We start from the raw sequence: 16,196 nt of genomic DNA on the forward strand, positions 1-16,196 counted from the left end.
ATTTCCTTTAGGGCTTTTCTGATTTCCTACTGTGTGATTGGTTCATCTAGGGCCTCTGAATTTTCTACTATAATCTTTGGCAGGTTGGCCTCTGCCAAATATTCTTGTATTTTGACTTTTCTACTTTCTTCACCCTTTTGTGTCTCTTTATTTCTGACCGCGTATAATGCACTGTAATATGTTTGAAAAGCCTTTGTGATTTCTGTTTTATGTATCATCTCACCTTTCTCATTTTTTATCTTTTCTATATAATTTTAAGTTTTTTTGTTTCTAGAGATTTTTGCAAGATATTTCACCGGCTTATTTCCCCATTTGTATCTTTCCTTTGCTACATTATTAAATACTTCTCTTGGTTTCTGTTCCATTAAGTCCTTTAATTGGTCTCTTTTTATAATTAATGCCTTATGAATTTCAATGTCTAATTGTGTATTATGCGTTTGTTCTAATTCATATAATTATTTTATTATGTTTTTCATATTATTTGGTCTTTCCTTCTTTTTTCCTGTCCCAATAGAGATCAATTTCCCCCTGATGCATACCTTGTGGGCTTCCCAAATTGTTGCCTTTGTTAGTTCTGGCGTCTCATTGATAGAAAAATATTATTCGTTTTCATCTATTATTATTTTTCCAACATCTGTGTCTTCTATGAGGTCTTCAATTAACCTTCATATACCCTTCCTGTGGTCTGTCTCATTGAACCTCATCTTCATCATTACCGATGCGTGATCTGAGATTTCTACTACATACTCCAATACTCCATGGTCCACCAATATGTAGTTCAGCCTGGAGTACATGTCGTGCACTGATGAATGATATGTATAATCTTTTGTGCTTGGGTGTTGTATTCTCCATGCATCAACCAACCCGGGTCAGTGCACCAGACATACTATCCAGTTTGTGGTCCATTGAGAAATTAAACTCCCCGGCCAGGATTAGGTAGCCTTGTTTAAAAAAAAACATTAAGGCATTTAGGATCCCCTTTAGATATTTTTTAGGATGTTTGTTGGGGCAATATATATAAAGAAAACGGCCTTCTGGGTCTACTCTCCTCTCCTCCAATGTAAAACTAACCTTTTTTCCTATTCCACTGGCTACTCCTTTTGCCCTTTTATTTAGAGAGTCTCCATAGAACCATGTTGGCATGGCCCTTGAGTATAATTTAGTATTCGTGTCTTGTGCTATATGTGTCTCTTGCAGGAATATTATCTCGGTGGAGTATCTTTCCAGTTCCCTTAGTACCATATATCTTTTTCCTGGGGAATTCAGGCCTTTTACATTCTATGTTAAAAATTTGTGCCCATCATTGTTATTCTCACCCTTTTTCCTTCCCCCCCTAAAAAAGAGGGTGGGGGCCCAAAGCGCGGGGACCCCCTCCAAGGAATATCCGAGAAAGCGGCAAATCATATGCAAGTCTACAGATCGATTCCCCCCCTTTCCCTACCACTCCCCCCTCTCCCCTCCTCTCCCCTTCCCCTCTTCCTCATCTGTTGGTATTTTGACCTCATGGTGTTTGAGCAGCGTTTTAATTTCCTTTTTTTTAGGGACTCCTTTGTCCCTCTGCTCTTTCAGGCCCGAGGTAGAGTTCTGTCTGGCAATGTAGGGTCAACCTCTCCTACTATCGGTGAGGCAGTTCCAGAGCATGCCAAGTATCCAGGTTTCTATCCCCTCATTAAGAATCATTTCATAATTTCATCTATTTTCCATCTCCTGCCTCCCAACAAACACCATCTCACCCCTCCTCACCTCCAAGTCCAGCTCCCAGCATATTTAATTGAGTATCGGGCTTCAGTTCGTTGTCCTTGCTCTGGGTTTATTTTTCACCTCGATCCACAGCCACCGCTCTTCTCCCTGTATAGTTCTTTCTTATCTTCGCGTCGTCTCCCTTAAACTGTCTAGTATTGGGATCTCCAGTTTTGTACAAAATTCGTCAGTTTCTTTGACAAACCTAAGTTTTGCAAAATGTCCATTTTTCCTGCCAATCAAACATGAGGGGAAGCCCCAGTTATATTGGATTTCATGTTCCTGTAGTACCATCAGTAGGGGTTTTAAAGTCCTTCTTAAAGTTTCTTATGAAAGATCTTGAAAAATTTTAATAGTATTTTCTTCTAATTTAATTGGGGACTTTTGGGGACCCCTCATGTTTCTCCAGAGTCGTTTTTTCTCCCAGTTATGGGATCTAACTATGATGTCTGTTGGGCTTACCATCAAAATTTCCTTCGGCCTTCTTAGTCTGTGGGCTCTTTCGATTTTCATTGGGATTGTTACCTCTTTATTAAGAAATGGATTAAAAATCTTCCTTATTATCTCTGTTAAGTCTTCTGTCTGGGAGGATTTGGGAAGACCGCGTATTCTTACCTTTTTCCTTCTATCTCTGTTCTCTTGGTCTTCTAATCTATAAACCTGTTCTTTTTTTTTCTGTTCTCTTTTTAAAGATTTTATTTCTCCTTTTAATTCTTTTATTATGATTGTATGGTAGTCCGTTTTTTTTAATCCACTTCCTCAACTATTTCGAACATATGTCCCAGGTCTTTGTGGATTCTCTCCATTTCTGATTTTAATGATTTTTCCAAGGCCACAAACATGGTTTCCATGTCCGTTTTTGTTGGTAGTTAGGCTTTCCTCAGCTGTTCCTCGTCTTTCCCTGCCTCTAGCTCTGTATCAGAGTCTTGTTCTATTCTAGACTCCAAAAGAGTGCTTGTCTCTGCAGGTAGTTTATTCTGACCCTTTGTCTCCTTTTTTTTCCCTTGGTCTCTGTTTGGCGGCATTTGATACTTTGTTTCTCTGTTCCATTTCCTCCGTGGGTTACAAATTTAATCATCGGACCTGGGTTGGGGCTTAAGCTAGGATGGGGTGATTTGGGGAACGCTCCTCCTCTCGCCACCTTTTTCTCCTTACAGGCCTTAATAGATTGTCCGATAATATGGCAAATATGAGGACCAGCATGCGGTGCGATGGTGGGGTGGTGATTATTCCTTTTATTTCCTACCCAGCATGCAGTTCAGTCACCCGAGGCCCATGGGTAGGCAGGTGAGCATTGTGGGTAAGTGAGTCCTTTAACAGAATAATTAAGTCTGTGTCAGACTCACCCTCATCTGGATGCTGCAGCGGTCTCTGCTTATGGGTGTGCGGCGTGCCTGTGTGAGAAGGGGCCGGCAGCGCCATCTTGGAGGAGGCACACACCAGTACCTCCCGGACATTCTAGCTTTTTTTCAGCTTAGATTTGGAGCTGCCCGTGACCATAGCTTGGCTGTCCAGGTGTGTGTGACTGGCGGAGGCAGTAGGAGAGCTCTGCAGTACCTGGCTGGCGTGGTGAGTGGCTTACAGTCTTGCTGCGGAGTGGAGCTCTAGCTGGGCATGACCGCCAAGGTGAGCTTCGCGCATGCGCCCCCCTTATTAGGATTTTTTTTTACCAAATATATGTAGCAGAATACTGTACATATTGGCCTAAACTGAAGAAATTAAGGAATATTGTTTTTTATTCAAAATTGTCACTGTTTTTTTTGTTTATAACGCAAAAAATAAAAACCGCAGAGGTGATCAAATACCACCAAAAGAAAGCTCTATTTGTGGGGAAAAAAAGACATTAAGTTTATTTGGGTACAGCGTTGCACAACCGTACAATTGTCAGTTAAAGTAACGCAGCACCGCATTGCAAAAAATGGCCTGGTCAGGAAGTGGGTAAGACCTTCTGGGGCTGTAGTGGTTAAAGCACGATAGACAGTACAGTGCTTGTGATGTGTCATTTACCCCTCTCTATGTTTAAAAAAACCTGGAAAAAAAACAATAAAACGTTTTTAAAAAGGTTCCTGTTCTTCTCTCCCCCTGTCAGCTCAGGAGTCAGCATTATGACATCCCGTAATCCCAAAAATAAACCTTGGTTAAAGCCAGGGCCATCTTTAACGAGGAGCAAAAGGGGCAGCTTTTGGCCCTTTTGCCACGCATTAAGGATGGGGCAGTCTTTAATGTGGGTCATTGTTTGGGGGCCCAAAACAGCTGCCCCTTGAGCCCGCTCTGCCCATACTTGCCAACTGTCACAGATTTCTGCCTGTCCCCATGTTCCTGCTCTGGAAATCAAAGCCGCGCTCAGGACAGCTTACAGCCATTACTGTCATTGCTACATGCTCACTCATCGCATCACTGTGTCTGTAGGGAGGGATTGCTGGTCACATTGGGACTGGAATCTCCACCCCCTGTACCTCCCCCTTCCTCCCTCCCTCAGCAGTTTTTCTGGCACAGCCACTGTCCTGCAGGAAAACAGCAACATCCCTGAGGTGGAGCCTGCTGGCCTCTGCTGTTTGAGTGGGCAGGATGGGGATGCACCTGACCCCCGAGGTCGCGCCCGCCTTGAAGGGGGTGGTGTGACAGAGCAGAACAGAGGGAGACAAGCCAGTGTGCGTGGAAGTAAAATCATCTTGGCAAACCTTGTGTATTAGCTTGCAGGCACCTCTATGCTAAGTCTGCTGGATTACTGCAGTTTAACATTGAAGTGCTGCCTGTTAGCTGACAAATGGGAAGCACTAGGAGAAATTGGGCTAAATGATTGTCATTGTCTCCAGGTTTTCACTGTGCCCCCCCAACCCCTCTGGTGTGTGCCCTCCTGGGCCCCCTGGTGTGTGCCCTCCTGGGCCCCCTGGTGTGTGCCCTCCTGGGCCCCCTGGTGTGTGCCCTCCTGGCCCCCCCGGGTGTGTGCCCTCCTGCTCCCCCCTGGTGTGTGCCCTCCTGCTCCCCCCTGGTGTGTGCCCTCCTGCTCCCCCCTGGTGTGTGCCCTCCTGCTCCCCCCTGGTGTGTGCCCTCCTGCTCCCCCTGGTGTGTGCCCTCCTGGCTCCCCCTGGTGTGTGCCCTCCTGGCTCCCCCTGGTGTGTGCCCTTATTCACCCCCCCCCGGTGTAGGCCCTCCTGACCCTCCCCCAGTGTGTACCCTCCTCAACCCCCCTGGTGTGTGCCCTCCTGACCCCTCCTCTGGTGTGTGCCCTCCCAGCCCCAGTACTGTGCCCTCCTGACCCCCCTAGTGTGTGCCTTCATGCCCATTGTACTGTGCCCTTCTGATCCCCTTCACAGTGCCATGCTGACCCCCCCATACTCTATCTTATTGACCCTCTGTCCTTGTCAAGCCCCATCCTTTGCCCTTGTCACACCCCATCCTCTGCCCTGGTGACACCCATTCCTCTGCCCGAATGATGCCCAGGTGACCCCTGTACACTGTCCTACATTCTAATGACGACTGTCCTTTGCCCTAAATCCCACTGACCTCTGTACACTGCCCTAACTATTAATGACCTCTGTACACTGCCCTACCTAATAATGACATCTGTACACTGCCCTACCTACTACTGACCTCTGTACACTGCCCTACCTACTACTGAGCTCTGTACACTGCCCTACATACTACTGACCTCTGTACACTGCCCTACCTACTACTAACATCTGTCCACTGCCCTACCTACTACTAGACATGTGCGGTTCATTTCGTTCCGTATTAAAATCTGGATGAATTTTCGTTATTCGGAAATTCAGATGTATCCTAATTTTCTAATTAGAATAGTATTGAATTTAAACAAATCCGAAATAATGAAATTCAAATTCGGATGAAATTCAAATTCAAATTGTTTTCGAATATTTTTTGAATAGTTTTCAAATTCGAAAGCTTTTCGAATTTGAATATTTTTCCAATTTCCAAAGAGAATAAACTAGAATATGAAATAAAGGAATAGAATAGAAAAAAAATATATATGTTTTTCTATTCTTTTTTTATTCTTTTTGGAAATTGAAAAACTATTTGAATTCGAAATTGATTTGAAAATGAATAAACAAAACAAATCTCAAAAATGAATTAAACAAATTTAGCTGAACAAATTTATGTAAATAACGAATCAAAACAAATTTTTTCGTTTTGCACATGTCTACTACTGACCTCTGTGCACTGCCCTACATACTACTGACCTCTGTACGCTACCCTACATACTACTGACCTCTGTACGCTGCCCTACATACTACTGACCTCTGTACGCTGCCCTACATACTACTGACCTCTGTATGCTGCCCTACATACTACTGACCTCTGTACACCGCCCCACATACTACTGACCTCTGTACACTGCCATGCCTACTACTGACCTTTATACACTGCTCTACATACTACTGATCTCTGTACACTGCCCTACCTGCTACTGACCTCTGTACACTGCCGTACTTACTACTGACCTCTGTACATATTACAGATGAGGGTGAACCAGTGTTTTGTAAAAGGGTAGAAATATTGAATGTATGCCATTTTTACTGCATGAAAGTAGTCTGCTGGATTTGTTAACTGCTGCGGCTTGCCATTGCTAATTGCTAAGTCTGTGAGATGTTTCTGGTGTGTCAGTATGTTGCTGACTATAGGCCTGTACACACGGTCAGAAAATCTGAAGATAAATTTTGTCCAATGAACAATCTGCCAATTTTCTGAACGTTAGTATGCTGCTTTTTGACAGCCGATTGCGAATTTTCCGGCAGACAAAAACTGGATGTGCAGGCTTGAAAATTTTTGTCTGATGTGACCACAATGTCCAATTTTCTTTTCATTAGTACAGTTTTCTGACAAAAAAAATCTGAAGAGCAAGACTAGGCATGCTCAGAAATGAAAGAACACATACAAAACAATTCAGCACCTTACGTCACTTCTGACGTTGAATTCTGTACCCTCTTCACTTTTGATTTGAGACTAGCATCAAACAAAAAACTGACGAAAATTTGTCCAATAATCTGACCGTGTGTACAAGACTTAAAGCGGAGTTCCGCCAAATTTTTATTTTTTTTTAAACGTCAGCAGCTACAAATACTGCAGCTGCTGACTTTTATGCCCCGTACACACGGTCGGACTTTGTTCGGACATTCCGACAACAAAATCCTAGGATTTTTTCCGACGGATGTTGGCTCAAACTTGTCTTGCATACACACGGTCACACAAAGTTGTCGGAAAATCCGATCGTTCTAAACGCGGTGACGTAAAACACATACGTCGGGACTATAAACGGGGCAGTGGCCAATAGCTTTCATCTCTTTATTTATTCTGTGCATGCGTGTCACTTTGTCCGTCGGATATGTGTACACACGATCGGAATTTCCGACAACGGATTTTGTTGTCGGAAAATTTTATATCCTGCTCTCAAACTTTGTGTGTCGGAAAATCCGATGGAAAATGTGTGATGGAGCCTACACATGGTCAGAATTTCCGACAACAAGTTCCTATCACACATTTTCCATCGGAAAATCCGACCGTGTGTACGGGACATTAGAATAAGGACACTATGTCCTTCGGCTCTCGAGTGGAGGTGCCACCATCTTCGGTAAGGGAATCTGTGCGGCTTCACAGCCTGGTTCCCTACTGCGCATGCGTGCGAGTCACGCTGTGCAATCCCACTGGTCCCTGCTGTCTTCTGGGACCTGTGTGTCTCCCAGAAGACAGCGGAGGGGATGGAGGAGGCGCCGGATATGGCATAGATATCCGCTGATACTGTGGCTATCTATGCCCGTAAGTGGGAGCAAATACCTGAATTATACAGGTATCTGCTCTGCCCTCCCCTCTGACAGGTGCCAAATGTGACACCGGAGGGGGGGGATTCTGAAAAGCGGAAGTTCCATTTTTGGGTGGAACTCTGCTTTAAGTCTGCGGACACGTTTCTGGTGCGTCTGTATGGGACTGATTCTGTGTCTACAGATACGTTTCTGGCGTGTCAGTATGGTTCTGACTCCTTGTCTGCAAATGTGTTTCTGGCGTGTCAGTATGGTACTATGGCTGAATTGCTGTTTGTGGGTGTATTTTTTGTGTGTAGTTTAGTATCTATTCTGTGTTTGCTGACATGTTTTTGGTGAATGGTATTCTTTGCAGGCATGTGTTATAAATACCTGCACATTATATAATCTTTTTACAAAACAAATTACATGTTTTTACAACGACTTTAACTAGGGTTTATTTTCGGAGTAGGGCTTATATTGCAACCATCCACAAAAATAACGCTAGGTCTTATTTTCGGGGTAGGGCTTTTTTTGGGGGAAACAGGGTAGTAGCTTAACCACTGAAGAGATATTTGAGCAAAGAAAGCTAGCATTCAAGCAGGTACCAGGGATGCAGTATTTTATAAAACGCTTAAAAAATCCATTTCACACACAGAATATAAACTCTTAAAAGTAATAGCATTGTGCATTAACATTAGCTTACACAAAGCTAATACTTTGGGGGGGTTACTAAAATGGGAGCACTTAGAATCAGGTGCACGGTAGCCAATCATCTGCTAACTTTAGCTTGTTCAACTATCCAGTGGCAAGAAAACCTGGAAGCTGAACTGCACCAGATTTTGCAGGCTCCAGTTTTTAGCAAATCTCCCCCTTTGTTTTACAATTTTATTTACACAAAACTGTAATTGTATTTATCTGTAGTGAAGTAAGCTTACATACAATACCATACTGTTACCATTATTAAAGGTAGTATTTTACCTGTCACTTAGCAGACATATGTGATTACAAATATTATAAGTACATTTTTTTTATTCCTCAGCAAATCACCATTAAGTCATCAGCTTCCCCTTCACATCCTATGGAAGAATGGGCTTTGGTCAAAGCAAAACCTGATGAAGCTTTGTTATGTCAGCACATAGAGAAAATGGTGCAGGTAAGTACATTGCTACTACAATTTGAAATTGTTTACTGCACTGATGATGCAGTCTGAGCTTTTAAAGATAACCAGAACTATTTAATATGACTGCTGACTTCTCTTCTGAAATGCTAGTTGCCTACTGGGCACTTTCACCCCCTTCCTGCCTAGGCCAAGTTTCAGCTTTCAGCACTGTCACACTTTGAATGACAATTGTGCAGTCATGTAACACTGTACCCAAATTTGATCTTCATCATTTTTTCACACAAATAGAGCTTTCTTTTGGTGGCATTTAATCACTTCTGGGTTTTTAATTTGTTTTTCTAAAAAATGAAAAAAGACCAAAAACTTTGAAAAAAATTTTTTTTCTTAGTTTGTCAATAAATTTTGTAAATAAGTAATTTTTCTCCTTCATTGATGCACTAATGAGGAAGCACTGATAGGCTGCACTGAAGGGCACTGATTAGGTGGCACTGATGAGGAGGCACTAATATGCCGCACTGATGGGCAGTACTAATGAGCAGGCACTGAAAGGCAGCACTGACTGGCATCACTAATGGGCACTGAACGGTGTCACTGATGGCCACTGATTGGTGTAAAGGATGAGCACTGATTGGTGTCACTGCTGGGGCTGGCCCTGATTACCTGTTCAGGTCTCCCCTGCGAGGAGATGCCACTGATCGGCTCTCCTCGCCACACACTGTCAGTGTGAGCCAAGGAGAGCCGATAAACGACACTTCCTTGTTTACATGTGACTGGCTGTGATTGGACACAGCCGATCACATGAGTAAAGAGCCACGTCATCGGCTCTTAACCGGGATTGGGCACGAGAGCGCAGTGGTTCTGGGGCGTCATCATATGACAGTGATGGCGAACCTTGGCACCCCAAATGTTTTGGAACTACATTTCCTATTATGCTCAACTACACTGCAGAGTGCATGAGCATCATGGGAAATGTAGTTCAAAAACATCTGGGGTGCCAAGGTTGGCCATCACGGTCATATGACATTGTCCCAGAATGAGAGTGCCACCCTGCTGCCGTAATTTTACTTTAAGGCGGGCGGCAAGTGGTTAATGTGACACTAACAAAAACACACATATATATATATATATACACAGCGGTCACATTTTTTGCTATATAATTTAGTGTTAAATTATAGCTTAGTATCTGGCGCCATCTAGCGACCAAAATTGTGTATGGACTTGATTTTATTTTTCTTTCTGGTTAATGTGAGAAGATTATAGGAAGTGACTATTTTGTTTACATTTCTACATTAACTTGACCTACCCACAATGCCTATGACCTCCCATGAACACCAAGAGAACAGAACTGCATTGTGTGAAGGCTATAAAAGAACTCAACGTGGCCATCTGAGGGCTCTTGGAAATGCATGGCCAGACTGGGAGGATCTGTGTGAGGTCTCCAGTGATGTGTGGCCTACCTCCACAGAAGAGCGATCCGAGCGGCGATACTGTGACACACCAGTGAGCTGGGCTGACGGCGAGGCAAGACTGGGAAGGAGTCAGAGAAACCTGTCGGAGTCATCTGAGAGTCCTGGGACGTGTCGTTGTGCGGAGCGGAGTATCGCAGTAGTGTCGTTCGCCTGGAAGCAGGACCCTGTACACCGGAGCGGAACTTTCTGACAACACAGACCTGGTTGGGTGAGAGGGCTGCTGCCCAGAAGTTTCCTTGATGCACTTTTACACAGCCATCTGTACAACACAGACTTGCTGGGATCCATAGTCCCACAGAGCAAAGTCAAAGGATTAGACTCAGGCCTGTATTTCATTGAGGATCTGGTACTGTGCTATTGGCTTCAGAGATAGTTGCAGTACTGCTGTACCATAACGTTGATTCAATATTCAGCTTGCTTTGACCGGGAGTCATTAACCATTGGATTACAAACTCACTTTATTCATAGCTAGCAGAAGAAAGAAGAAAAGAGGGATGTCAAATAAAACACAAGGCTTTGTGTTTCATGGCCATATTAAAGTCACTGTAATATCAAGTATTGGGAGCTCCCTAAGGATTGTACTATACTTTACTAAATTAGCATTCGATTTCTTTGTAGTTACAAAGTGTGCAAAGGATGGGACAGTGCTCATAGTGAAATCAGTTCACTCTGCCATTTATCCCATTTTCCTGAGCACATTACTAGCAAGTTAATTCAAACGCTTTACATCTGTGTAATACCTTTGTAAGTTGAAATCTGTTGACTGTCACACTACGTTGGTCTGACAGTACAATTGTTGTAGTGTTCTACTTTAAAGCAAATACAGTTAACAAAGTTCTTGTTTAAGTATTTTTGTGTGGAGTGTTGTTTTCCTTTTATTATTAATGACCAGGTGGAGGCTGGAGATTAAAGGTAAAGAAAAAAAAAGGTATATTACATTGTATATTGTGAAATTGTCTTTGGGTTTTTACCGCACACTATATTACACCACAGCTGTGTCAAGAGGACTGAGAGAAATCAAGGGGGTAAAGAAGCAGAGTGCAGGCCCAATTAAAATACCAGCAGCTCCTTCGGGGGTCAGTGCTACATATATATATATATATATATATATATATAATATTACAGCGCTCAAAATAAGAAAAACCTAAGTAAAAGTGCACAAAGTGCTCCAAAATTCAAGGTGCGCAACACCCCCTCCTGTGTCCCCACTCACCGGATGGAATGGACCCTTAGCTTTTCTGTCTAGGGGTCGTTTCAGGCTTAAAATGGTGGCCAGGGATGGCAGATTTACATCGATTCACAAAGCAGATCTCACATGCTCATGATCATCCATGGATGATAGTACCCAATATGAAACAAAAAGGAGGGAACTGTTGTGAAGTACTGTTTGGCAATATCTTTATTGCGCAAATAGAGTGACTACTTGACGCAATTTCCGTCTCCGAGTCCACTTCCGGTTGTCAGTGGAACGCACGAAAACAGCGGTGATTCCTATTGCAATCTCTTGATAATATATGCTTGTTTTTATACTGCATTTTGTAAGTATTCACTCTATTTGCGCAGTAAAGATATTGCCAAACAGTAATTCACTATAGTTCACTATAGTTCCCTCCTTTTTGTCTCATTTTGGGTACTATTATCCATGGATGATTATCATGAGCATGTGAGATCTGCTTTGTGAATTAATGTAAACCTGCCATCCCTGGCCACCATTTTAAGCCTCAAACGACCCCTAGATTGAAAAGCTAAGGGTTCATTCCATCCAGTGAGTGGGGACACATGAGGGGGTGTTGCTCACCTCGAATTTTGGAGTACTTTATGGATTGGAGCACATAGTTCACTAATATATAGACATTCACTTATTAATGAATTGTTATTATGTGATTATTTAGGTTATTATTTTTGCGAGCGCTGTAATATATATATATATATGTTTTTGTTTTGTCATGTCACTTGAATAGCACCTTGTGTACAGCAGCTGCAAGATATTTTGTAAAAAATCTTTTCACAATTGTTTCACTTCTAGCGTGAGTATATATATTTAGAATATATTTTTTCACAGTTTTAAAGTGATACTAAGACACACAATTTACATTATCCCTTCGCTTTCTGTATGTATTTGATGGCACTATAATTATTTTAATTTAAAAAATGATATACAGCTATCACATGACCCAAAATCTATACCAGGCCCTCATCCGAGCATGCAGCCTGGCAGGCCAGGAAAAGGGGGGGGGGGATGACGACTGAACAGCCCCCCCTCCTGAACCATACCAGGCTTGCCCTCAACATGGGGAGGGTGCTTTGGGGTGTCCCCTAAAGTACCTTGTCTCCATGTTGATGGGGACAAAGACCTCTTCCCGACAACCCTGGGCTGTGGTTGTCGGGGTCTTCGGGGAGGGGGCTTATCAGAATCTGGAAGCCAAATTTAACAAGGGAGCCACCAGATCCCACCCCCCTCCATGTGAATGGGTATTGGGTACATCGTACCCCTACCCACTCACCAAAAAAAGTGTCAAAAAGACAGTTTTTGACAAATCTTTTATAAAATATTTTTTAAAAAAAGTGTCCCACGATGTAAATCCATCATCAATCACGCCGTCCGATGTACCCCTACCCATTCATGGGAGAGCGGGTTCTGAATGACCCCTTGTTAAAGGGGGCTTCCAGATTCTGTTAAGCCCCCGCCCATAGACCCCGACAACCACAACCCAGGGTTGTTGGGGAGACCCCCTTGTATGGGGACAGGTGCTTTGAGGTGGGGGGCGCAGAGCACGCCCCCATGTTGAGGGCATATGGCCTGGTATGTGGCTCCGCCCCCCCTTTTCCTGACCTGCCAGGCTGCGTGCTCAGATAAGGGTCTGGTATGGATTTTGGGGCGACCCCACACCATTTTTTTTTCAGTTTTGGCAAGGGGTTCCCCCTTAAAATCCATAAGACCTGAAGGGCCTGGTAAGGACTGAAGGGGGGACCCCACGCCATTTTTTATTTAATTTTTTTCTGCATTGCCGGGAGCCGGCCATACATTACAGCCCCAAGCAAGTTTAACCCCTTCCCGCCGAGCGTATGCAGATATGCGGCGGCGGATTTAGGGGGTTATACCGGGATGATGCCTGCAGCTGCAGGCATCATCCCAGTACTGTTTTTTTAGAGCGGGCGGTCGGCTTTCCAGAAATAACAACCAATGTGGCTAAAAGCCACTTGGTTGTTATCCCGGAGGAGCGGGAGGGGACATCCCGCCTTCCGCCGCTCTTACCGAGCCTCCCGTCCCAGCGGGAAACCCGATCCTCGATCCACCACTTCCGGCGGCTAGAAACAGACTGATACGAAGCCAGAAATGGCTTTGTTCCAGTCTTCTATCTGTAAACACAGAAGTGACATCACAACGTCACTACCTGTTTACTCAGCTGCCAATGGCGCGTTTTTTTTTTTAAATATATAGTATTCAGAATTGCCGATGTCACACAATGTAAAAAAATGGAAATCAATGAAATAATAAAAAAAGATAATTTTTAAAGCACCCCCCTCCCAGTAAGCTTGCGCCGCAAAGAAAACGCGGAAATACGGAAATAGTGCCCGTATATGTAAACGGTGTTTAAATCACACATGTGAGGTATCGTGATGGTCAGAGTGAGAGCAATAATTCTAGCACACTAGACCTCCTCTGTAACCTTAACCTGGTAACCGGTATTTATTTTTTTAAATGTCGCCTATGGAGATTTTTAGGTACCGTAGTTTGTCGCCATTCCACGAGTGTGCACAATTTTAAAGCGTGACATGTTTGGTATCTAGTTACTCGGCGTAACATCATCTTTCACATTATACAAAACAATTGGGCTAACTTTACTGTTTAATTTTTTTAAAATTCATGAAAGTGTCTTAATCCCCAAAAAGTTGCATTTAAAAGACCACTGCACAAATAATGTGTGACATAAAATATTGCAACAATCACCATTTTATTCTCTAGATTCTCTTCTAAAAAAAATATACATAATGTTTGGGGGTTCTAAGTAATTTTCTAGCAAAAAATACAGATTTTAACTTGTAAACACCAAATGTCAGAAATAGGCTTAGTCATGAAAGGGATAAATTAAATTTTTTCCTTTAGAAATGTCATTATTGCTGCGGCATGTTCTAAACATCGCACAAATGCGCCATTTTACAAGCAAACTAAGGGAAACCCCCCAGGCACAATATTTAAAGGAATATTTAATTTTTATTGTTTCACTTTAAGCATCATTAAAATCACTGCTCCTTTAAAAACGATTCTTTTAGAAACTTTTTTTTGCATTGATACATGTCCCCCAGGGCAGTACCCAGGTCCCCATACACTTTTTATGACAATAACTTGCATAAAAGCCTTTAAAATGAGGATTTTTGATTTTTCATGTTCGTGTCTCATAGACTAATAGTTTGCATGTTTGCTAGAACTTTTTGCCTGTTCGTGATGCTCTGGTGCGAACCAATTACTGGGTGGGTGTAAACTGCAAGATTTTCAGTGTATTTCTGTAGGGATGTAGTAGGGATGGGCCATCCTTATTACATCCCTTCAGAAATACACTGAAAATCTTGCATGTGCACTAGCTGCCAACACTGCTGTGCAAAATCTGCAGTGGGGACATAGACATGAGGGAGGGATAAAGAGCAGCAGGATCAACCAGTTTTTTTTTTCTTTTTTTTGCAGAATACAGAAAACAAATCCCATAGTAAACAATATGTAATACAGCATTTATTGATTTTTTTTAATGATGTAGTTTAATGACACTAACTTTTAAACTGATCAGTGTCTTTAATACTTTTATTGAGCCTGACTTAAAACACACATGCAGATCAGGAGTTTTCACTTTACACGGACAGCTGACCGTTTTTCATCTTTCTGTTTTCAAATGAAAACCTAACAGCAATTTATTCCTATCAGTTTGTATGTAAACAGATGACTATCCCTTTATATTGCCTACATCCATGTTCATTCAGGTATTTTTTCATTATTTCTATGACCATCCTTCGACTGACACTTCTATCAAGATCTTACTATTCCTTGCCTTATGACCCACTAACAGCTTCTGGATTGGTTCCCCTTGAGCAAACCTTGAGAACCAAACTCTGCAGTAGCGGAGTTAGCCTGTAATGTTTGCTCCAGGAGCTGGGTCTTGCGTTCAGCTCTTAGCTTGGCAAGTGGTCCAATGAGTATAGTTGGCTGCAGGGTGCTATACAAATCTACTACGGTAGTCTATTCCTATTGCACCTAGACCCTGAAGGTCCCTTAGAGCAGTGGTTCTCAACCTGGGGGTCAAATGACAATTTGCCAGGGGTCAACAAATGCTGAGCTGCTCTTGAAGCCCACACCACTCTCCCAGCCTTTTCGTGGCCGACCAGCAGGGCTGTCCCTGGAGCCTGTGCCTGCCCAGCTGGACTGTTCTTGGAGCCCACTCTGCCTCTTTGCAGCCGCCCATTCAGTTCAAGGATGGGTGGGGGGAGAGACTAGAGGTCAGCTGACTGGTGAGGAATGTGAAGTGGGAGGAGCAGGAGTAGACCCTATCTCCTGATTTTGGCATATGTGTCACTGCTGCGAGACACCACATAGCTGGAGACACAGTGAGTAACACTACTAGGCCGTAATTAGAGTTGCCATTAAAAGTCCCCACTACAGTTCTCAGATTAGCAGATGACCTTGATCAAGAGCACCTAAGTTGGCTGACCAGAACTCCCCCCAGCACTGCCACTTATCCCATCCCCCCACCAGCACTGCCACTCATCCCAACTCCCCGCCAGCAATGCCACTCATCTCATTCCACTGTATTGGCTATTATAGATTATATTGTTAAGGCATTTACCTATTTTAATTTGGTGGTCTTTTTATCAATTCACTACCAGAAGTTGCCCTAGTGACATAGTGCTTATAAGACTTCTAACTACACACTTCTGGCCACCATTTCATAAGAAAAAAAAGGAAGCTGATAATTTGCTGTCTCACCTGTTACCAGATATGTCAGAGACACTGTAATGTGAATTCATTTGTGTCTGAATTATTGCAGTTCTTTGATACCAGACTTCCACTTCCATTCTGTGAGTAGCCCACAAGGGAAGACCCACACTTAGCAATGGAGGATT

General features: G+C 43.2%; 1 protein-coding gene across 6 annotated transcripts in view; it reads left to right on the forward strand.

Moving 5' to 3' along the window:
- Positions 1-16,196, forward strand: part of RASGRP2 (RAS guanyl releasing protein 2) — a 1,629,940-nt gene that overhangs the window by 884,570 nt on the left and 729,174 nt on the right. For all 6 annotated transcript variants that reach the window (XM_073605066.1, XM_073605065.1, XM_073605067.1 and 3 more), the window contains one exon: positions 8,536-8,649. In XM_073605066.1, the coding sequence (XP_073461167.1) occupies positions 8,536-8,649 (114 nt within the window). The remainder of the gene's footprint in view (positions 1-8,535; positions 8,650-16,196) is intronic.

Source organism: Aquarana catesbeiana, linkage group LG11, assembly GCF_042186555.1.
Source record: "Aquarana catesbeiana isolate 2022-GZ linkage group LG11, ASM4218655v1, whole genome shotgun sequence".
Taxonomy (NCBI): Eukaryota; Metazoa; Chordata; class Amphibia; order Anura; family Ranidae; genus Aquarana; species Aquarana catesbeiana.